The 9,072-nt window shown below is 36.6% G+C and overlaps 1 protein-coding gene across 1 annotated transcript; it reads left to right on the top strand.

Moving 5' to 3' along the window:
• Positions 1-291: 291 nt before the first annotated feature.
• Positions 292-8,845, top strand: LOC145140879 (uncharacterized). The gene is made up of 24 exons (XM_079074264.1): positions 292-569; positions 652-877; positions 976-1,106; positions 1,174-2,045; positions 3,629-3,750; positions 3,846-3,937; positions 4,056-4,342; positions 4,428-4,576; positions 4,672-4,742; positions 5,630-5,803; positions 5,884-5,955; positions 6,060-6,161; positions 6,254-6,343; positions 6,419-6,494; positions 6,569-6,665; positions 6,751-6,820; positions 6,913-7,092; positions 7,182-7,304; positions 7,389-7,472; positions 7,547-7,731; positions 7,823-7,961; positions 8,058-8,117; positions 8,184-8,288; positions 8,372-8,845. The coding sequence occupies exons 1-24, from the start codon at positions 480-482 to the stop codon at positions 8,483-8,485; spliced, it is 3,711 nt and encodes a 1,236-aa protein (XP_078930390.1). The 5' UTR covers positions 292-479; the 3' UTR covers positions 8,486-8,845.
• Positions 8,846-9,072: the final 227 nt, after the last annotated feature.

Below are 9,072 nucleotides of genomic sequence, written 5' to 3' on the forward strand. Positions count from 1 at the left end.
GATACCGACAACTCTATTACGATACACAAATACAATTATGATCATCGAATAGACAAATTGATAAATTGCTTGTCAAAGCCGATATTGTTTTCATTTGTGTATTAACATTAAATATGTAAGTATTTAGATATTGATTGTATTTAACAAAATATCTATGAGTTGAAGACCCTTAATTGATAAATAGACCATATTCTTTACCCACCCACTACACATTCAACCCCAAACTTGCCCCTTTTCACTTCCTGCCGCTTAACAACCCTCTCCGTAAAATTCATATATAATCATACTTGCAGCCCTTTTGGTTGCCCAGCTCTCTATCTTTATCCCTATTCCCAAATCAATATTATAATCTTTTTTCCATTTTAATCGTCATTCATCTTCATATATATAGGAAAGTCAGTTTTGTCTACAGATTTCCCCTTTTTTCTTCTTTGTAATCCTCTGCAATCGAATTCCGAATCGACGGAGACAAATTAACCATGGTGGAAACAAGGCGGAGTTCGTCTTCCTCGAAACGCACGCTATCATCCCCATGTTCGTCTCCTATCCCAACCGGGAAAAGATCAAAGGTATCGTTAATTGGGGGTTTGTAAAAGACTTTGTGTTGAATTTTATATCGAAAATTTCATTTTTGGCGATCGGTGGTTGCAGGCAGCGGAGGCAGCATCTTCGTCTACTACCGGGACGCCGGTGGAGCCCATTGAGGCGGTGGTGAAGGAATCCGGTGGATGCGAGTCTCAAGAACAGGAGGTCCGATCTTCTGATCCGTCCAAGAAAGACTCCGATGCATGTGACGAAGTGCCCGGTGTTGACGTTCCTGAAAAATCTCCGGTTGTTCAAGTGGAAGGACAGCCGTTAGTCTCGCCTATGTCTCTAGGTGGGATTGAGGTTACATGAATTTGTAAAAACTTGTTGCGGGGACTGGGATACCTTTCTACAGCTCTTGATCTTTCTTTCTTTCGGATTGATTTGTAGGTGATTCGTTAATAGATGTAGAGAAGACGAAGGCGAATGGTGGTTCAACCGTGTTGAATCGTACCAAGAAAAGACAGTCAAAATCTAATGTTGGGGTTGCGTGGGGAAAGCTTCTTTCCCAGTGCTCACAGGTAGGTCTTTCAACTGTTATTTTCATGCAATGATAAGAGCCTAATGTGTTTCTTTTCTGATGTCTAGAACCCTCATGTTGTCATGGATCGTCCCATTTTCACTGTTGGTCAAGGTCGCCAATGTGACCTGTGGATCGGTGATCCTAACATCAGTAAATCATTGTGTAGCCTGAGGCACATAGAGTCGCAGCAAGGAGGCGCATCAATCACTTTACTTGAAATCACTGGTGGCAAAGGTGTTGTGAAGGTCAATGGCAAGACATGCACTAAAAGGTCAACCTTACCACTTAAAGCTGGAGATGAAGTGATTTTTAGCTCTTCTGGAAGGCATGCTTATATATTTCAGCAGCTATCAAATGATAATGTTGGTGCAGATGTGGCACCTCCCATGAGCATATTAGAAGCACATAGCGGGTCATTAAAAGGGTTACAGTTTGGGGCAAGATCTAGAGACCCATCAGCAGTTGCAGGAGCTTCAATATTAGCATCTTTGTCTAGTATTCAGAAAGAGTTATCTCTTCTCCCCCCTCCTTCTCGTAAAGGCAAAGGCTTACAAACTGGAATGCCAAATCTACCCTCTGTCTGTGATAATCGTGCAACTGATACAGAAATGAAAGATGCTGCTGATGTGGCACCATCGAGTGAGAAAGGTGCTAATGAGAACATTGTTGGTGTTGGGGACACAGGGAATGCCCCTGGCCCTGCAGCCACTCATGAATTAAGGCCATTACTGAGAATGCTTGCAGGATCCACTGCTTCTGAGTTGGATATTTTGAAAATTATTGATGAGAGGAAAGAAATTAGAGAACTGCTTAAGGAAATTGATCCACCCATCTCCTTAGCAGCAAGGCGTCAAGCATATAAAGATAGCTTACAACAAGGGATTCTCAGCCCCAATGCAATTGAAGTTACATTTAAAGATTTCCCATATTACTTAAGGTGCAACCACTGCCTTACTTTTTATGTTCTTTTTACATGATCTTTAACTGGCTAAAAACTTGTGAGAAAAGCTTAAGACCTCTATTGTAGTACAAGTTACCTTTGTTGTGAATTTAGAGAATTGATGGATATATCCATTCTTTTAGAAGCAACAATAATCTAGGCCTATAGGCATGTGGATGATGAGAATTGCATGTGATGATTACTATCAATAGAACTGATTGTACAAAATAGATGATGTCTATGAGCCATACCAGGTTAGGGTGCTTGACACTTAAGGGCTGCTTCTTTTTTCTTATCAAGTCGTGGCTGTATACATAAGGTCTGTTTTAGTTTTTCTAGACTGAAATACCGAATAAACCGTCTGAATGAAGCTAAATGATCATTTTACCCTTACATTCTAAAAAACATATTTCACAATATACATCAGTTTTAACAATATTCATCAACTTTAACGTGGAACTTGTGTGGAAGATATAAGAAGGGCAAATAGGTAAAGGGATAGTGTCGTAACATATCAAGCCTGGTTTTTTTGTAAACCCCTTGAAGTCATTCTGTTCAGATCAAGTAAAAAAGAAACATCGATGTATAGCTGCCCAGATTTAGTACTTAAACCATAAAGCTCATTAAGTAAAAAAAGAAACACCCTCTTACATAGTATGAATTTTTTTTTCTTAACGTAACACAAACATGGTGGAACCTTTTTGTGGCAATATTTCAACTGTAATTTAGTTTAGGATGCCTTCACAGATTAATGTTTTTAGCATAGGGGTTAAGGATTAAACTTGCTCTGATTTGTATCCCCGAGTAGGTTATGATGCTCATATATGATGCATGGTTTCCACTTTTCTTCTGTCTGTATTTGGCTATCCTTTTCTGGCTGATGATCTGTGTTGTGAATATATTAATCATCATGTAATTGGAGATTTCAGGATTTAGTTTTTTTTCTAGCTTGCTTGACATTCAAAGTGGTGTAGGTCTTCCATGTAGCGTGACACAATTAAAGTGGATCACATATGTGATTCTATGTGCTTTTCTTCAATTTTTTGTTAGTTCTTTTTGAAGCTTACCAAAACCTGTTATTATAATTTGATTTGTACTCCTTTTAGAGAACTAAATGAACAAGGCCAAACTCTTTCTGCTTTAAATGTTAGTATCAGGAAAAACTGATAAAGTAGTCATTGTACTAACTTAGTTTCCTCATTTGCATCACTGGTTGAAAGGCTTTCTGTTGCATATGACTGTATGAGGCTGCAATCCAAGGGTGTTTTTGAATAAGAACCTGGCTCAAATTTATAGCCATCTTTTGGCTTAGGTTGTGTTGATTCAAAGGCTGGAAATTGCAGCTAACATAATTTATTAGAGTAATAAAAATATAGTTTAGTTAATTGCTATCAAACATATTGAGCTGTTTAAATAGTTTTTCTTTTGTGAGAATAAATGACCAAACAAAAAAAGATGATGGTAATAATAAGAACATTGATGCTTGTTGGCTTTCTCAGCAAAATAACAATAGTTGTTTTAGCTTTTTTAAGGGTACCCTACTTTTTTGGTTACATTACTATTTCTTTTGAAACATGCAGTGAAACAACAAAAAGTGTATTGATTGCCTCCACATATCTCCATCTGAAACGTAATGATTTTGTGAAGTATGCCTCAGATCTGCCTACTTTGTGCCCTAGAATACTCTTATCTGGTCCAGCAGGTACTGTGTTCAATTGGTTTACATCGAAAGGACAGAAAAGTCTTTCTTGTTTGAATTCTATTTAACTTTATATTGCACCTCACAACACAACACAGGTTCAGAGATATATCAAGAAACATTGGCAAAGGCTCTTGCTAAACATCTAGATGCTAGACTGCTTGTAGTTGATTCTCTTTTATTACCTGGTGTAAGTCTTCTATCTTCCAATTCACAATCACAATTCCTTTTTAATGACTGACTATATATATATATATATATATATATATATATATATATATATATATTGATAAATTTTTTGGTAACAGGGATCAGTTGCTAAGGAAACAGACACCTCACTAAAGGAGAGTACTAGGCCTGAAAGAGCAAGTGTGTTTGCTAAACGGGCCCCACAAGCGGGGGCTATGCACTCGAAGAAACCGACATCAAGTGTTGAGGCTGATATAGTTGGTGGATCTACCACAGGCTCTCATGCTCAGCCAAAACAGGAAGCATCTACTGCATCATCAAAAAGCTACACCTTCAAGAAAGGCGACAGAGTTAAATATGTGGGTTCCTTGTCATCTGGTTTTTCTCCTTTGCAGACTCCCTTGAGGTATTTTATTTTAGCTTCAGTTGAAATTCTTGATGTTTTGTAATCTCTGATCTCCAAAGATATTTACTTTTTTTTTTTCCCCCAGGGGGCCGACTTATGGTTATAAGGGCAAAGTTCTACTTCCATTTGAGGAGAATGGGTCTTCCAAGATTGGAGTCAGATTTGATAGGTCAGTTCAAGAAGGGAACGATCTTGGAGGAATTTGTGAGGAAGATCATGGCTTTTTTTGTTCTGGTATTGGATATTGTAGTTTAATATTTGGTTATTGTTCATTATTAGTGAAAACTAAATTGATATTCTTATTCCTTTGTTGGATTATATATGCATAGCTGATTCGCTTCGCCTTGATTCTTCGAGTGCCGATGACATTGAGAAGCTTGCCATTAATGAACTTTTTGAGGTGATTCTTTCAATAATACAGTAGTTTACATATTTGAAATCATCATATTACTTTCTTTGATTATTTTTTCAATCTAGCATGAAACTGAAGTTGTATGAAGTATGGGACTTCAACATTCATTCATCTTTTATAAAATTTATGCTTGCCTTGCACTTCAATTTCAACAACAACACTAGCTTGGGGGTGAATGGAGATGTTGAAAGGAATTGGTCGTCATATCTGTAAAAGACTTGAGCATAGAAACTTGGTTTAGGCTCAACAATTTTCGTGGTTGGATGGGGGTCTGAGTTCACTTGTCCTTTAAGTTAGAGCCAACCATAGTGCATGTTTCAAAGAGAGGGGAGACAGAGACACTCTTGCATTGTTCTAAGCCGAACTTTTAATAAGTTGTTATTCAATCAAAACCTAAAGCAAGTATGCTGTCTTTTTTTTTGAGTTGTGTACCCAAAACCATGTATGATGTTATAACCAAAAAGAAGCACTAGGGAGTAGTACATAGCTAGAATTGTGCCTTATAAGGGCAACAAAGTTATATTATATGTAATTCTCCAAGGATGTTAGAACCTAATGAAATTCCTGGTCATGTGGACATTAGGTATTGGTGGGCTTCTTTAGGAATTAGGATATGAGGACAAACTTACAATAAAATAGTGATAAGAACATGACTGGATTCTTATTAGAAAATTACACGATAGAGCCTACGATTTGAGAAGTAGGTGAAAAAGAAACATATCTATTATGCTGTATAGAGCAAACATCTGGCCTTGAGGGGCACAGCTAAGCTAAAACTGCATAAGAAGCTGTGAAGGTTAATTTGTAGCCACTGACATGGACATGGTTGATGATTGAGCAAGTTGAAAAGTGTATTTGTTGTGTTGTGTATGCAGGTTGCTGTTAAAGAAAGTAAAAGCAGTTCGTTGCTTTTGTTTGTGAAAGATATAGAGAAATCAATGCTGGGAAATCCAGAGGCGTATGCTTCCTTCAAGAGCAAGCTTGAAAATGCACCTGCCAATGTGGTTGTCATTGCTTCACATACTCAAATCGACAGCCGCAAGGAGAAAGTAAGTCTTCCTTTAGATTTTCTTCCATTCCATTCCATCATATTCATAATTCAATTGATAATAACATTTTAATTTTGCAGTCACATCCTGGTGGATTACTCTTCACAAAGTTTGGGAGCAATCAGACCACATTGCTTGACTTGGCTTTCCCGGTACTACTACTGCTATAAGATGCTCTGAATTCTGATAAATTAATCACATCACATGTATATATATTTCAATGTAATAAAAATATTTCCTAAATATCATCATTCAGGATAGTTTTAGTAGACTTCATGATAGAAGCAAGGAAACTCCCAAAACAATGAAGCAGCTCACCCGACTTTTCCCAAACAAAGTCGCCATACAGATGCCTCAGGTAATTATTTATTTGATTTGATTTGATTTGATTTTTTTCATAAATGGTCAGTTGGTGGACCTCAGTTAACCTTGTGATAATGATGATGGTAGGATGAAGTGCTGCTTTCAGACTGGAAGCAACAACTGGATCGTGACATAGAGACCTTAAAATCACAGTCTAACATTGTCAGCATCCGTGCCGTAAGTATTCAAAAAAAAAATTCACATTTTTTTTTATTCTACTAATTATATTATTTCTGATGTCATGATGTTTAGGTTCTGAGTCGAGTCGGTCTCGAGTGCTCCAACCTTGATGAACTATGTGTAAAAGATCAAACCTTGACTAACGAAAGTGAGTAGAGTAAGAGTAGTACATCTCTGATTCTTACCATTTGGCTTTTTGATTAATTTTCACTCTCTATATAGGTGTGGAGAAAGTTATTGGATGGGCTTTGAGTCATCACTTTATGCAGAGTTGTGAAGCTTCTGCTAAAGAGGCTAAACCTGTGATTTCCAATGAAAGGTACTAACTAGCATGCATGCATGCTTATTTTGTGTTATATGTTTATAATTTATACATTTTTCATGTATTATGTTGTGGTTTGCAGTCTCGAGTATGGGATCAACATACTGCAAGGAACTCAAAACGAGAGCAAAAGTTCTAAAAAGACACTGAAGGTAGGTTATGGTTAATTACAGTTATACATGCATGTAATAATTGAAGTTTTTTAAATTGAATAAACAATTTATACATATTATTCCAATTCCAGGATGTGGTTACTGAAAATGAATTTGAGAAGAGACTGCTAGGTGAAGTTATTCCTCCTGGTGATATTGGTGTTAGCTTTGACGACATTGGAGCTCTTGAATCTGTGAAGGATACCTTGAAAGAGTTGGTGATGCTACCTCTTCAGAGGCCTGAATTGTTCTGCAAAGGGCAGCTAACAAAGGTAAAGTTGAAGTTGTTATATTATATTTATTAATATAATAATAAAATAATAATCTGTTGTGTTTATGATTATGATTATGTTTTGTGTAGCCTTGTAAAGGAATCTTGCTGTTTGGACCCCCGGGTACTGGTAAAACAATGCTTGCAAAAGCTATTGCAACCGAGGCTGGTGCAAATTTCATCAACATATCCATGTCAAGCATAACTTCCAAGGTATTATTAATTATTTAAAAGATAAAAAAATATTGTTTTTTGGTAGATAACAGATAACTGATGATGATGTGTGTGTGTTTGTAGTGGTTTGGCGAAGGAGAGAAGTATGTGAAAGCAGTTTTCAGCCTTGCTAGTAAAATCGCACCCAGTGTTGTTTTTGTTGATGAGGTAGGCGTAGGTCACATGATATGATATTTGAAGGTTTATGAGGGGTATGATTGGTAAATGATTGGTAATGATAGGTGGACAGCATGCTGGGAAGACGTGAAAACCCAGGAGAGCATGAAGCAATGCGTAAAATGAAAAACGAGTTTATGGTGAATTGGGATGGCCTTCGTACAAAAGATAGAGAACGGGTGCTTGTACTCGGTGCAACCAATAGGCCTTTTGACCTCGATGAAGCTGTCATCAGGAGACTTCCTCGCAGGTTTATTTAATATAACAAATCAAATCAATTATACTAGTATATTTTTATCAACATATATACCAAATTAATGCATTTGCATTTTCATTTTCAGGTTGATGGTAAATCTACCAGATGCCACAAACAGGGAGAAAATTTTAAGAGTCATATTGGCAAAAGAGGAGCTGGCACCTGATATGGATCTTCAAGCAGTCGCTAATATGACAGATGGCTACTCAGGAAGTGATTTGAAGGTCTTTCTTCCACTTCCATGCTACACTTATTATTATTTTTTTAATTTTTTACCTTTTCATATATACACTCTTTTTTTTTTTTTTTTTTTTTTTCAGAATCTTTGCGTGACAGCTGCCCACTGTCCAATTAGAGAGATATTAGAGAAGGAAAAGAAGGTTTGTTTTCTATATTTACAACTTTTTATTATTAATATTAATATTTGGTGCATTGTTATTATGCAGGAGAAAGCTTTGGCATTGGCAGAAAATAAGCCGGTACCTGCTTTACGGAGCAGTGCGGACGTTCGCTCACTAAATTTGGATGATTTTAAGTATGCACATGACCAGGTAATGTATCAAACTCTTATTTATTTATTTATTTATTTATTTATTTAGTAAAAGTGAAAAGAATGGTGTATATTATGTATCAGGTATGTGCGAGTGTGTCGTCTGAGTCAGCAAATATGAACGAGCTTCTGCAATGGAATGAGCTATACGGCGAAGGTGGATCCAGGAAGAAAAAGCTTCTCAGTTACTTCATGTAGACAACACACGACACGAGTGTATGAATCAGCAACTATCAAGTGTATAGCAGTCCTCCCTTTGTTTACTTTTTTACAAATTAGTTTGGGATAAAAAAAAAAAAAAACAGACAGACAGACTTGTTGGTTTACTTTTCTATCATAAAATGCCCACCCCACCCTCATATACAAAACGACCTGTATCAACGGAAATTCCTTTGCAGGTTTGTCACCCAAGAGATTTTTTTTTCCTTGCGCTGAGTTGAGCCTTTCTCCTATGTGTATTATATATATTTAGTTGTTGCCTCCCTCCCTTGCTTTCATTTCAAATCCATATTTATTTCATTTGCCTTGCTATTCTTAAATTTTTTTATGCCTTCTGTATCTATCTATGTAGAGACTAATAACTAATTTGCTTGTTTTATTTTTACATTCACTGCCATTCCAATCTTGTTTTAGTTTGCAAATGAGTACGGAATTTAATTGCCTAAAATCTTATCAACCATAGCCCTCTCTTAAACTAATGGACTTCAGTGTTTGGCTTTTTTTTTTAGTTACTTTTATTACCCTTGGTATGCTTATTATTTCCATTTCATTTACTGCTAATCAGA

Source organism: Lactuca virosa, chromosome 9 (assembly GCF_052849685.1).
Source record: "Lactuca virosa cultivar CGN04683 chromosome 9, Lactuca_virosa_CGN04683_v6, whole genome shotgun sequence".
NCBI lineage: Eukaryota > Viridiplantae > Streptophyta > Magnoliopsida > Asterales > Asteraceae > Lactuca > Lactuca virosa.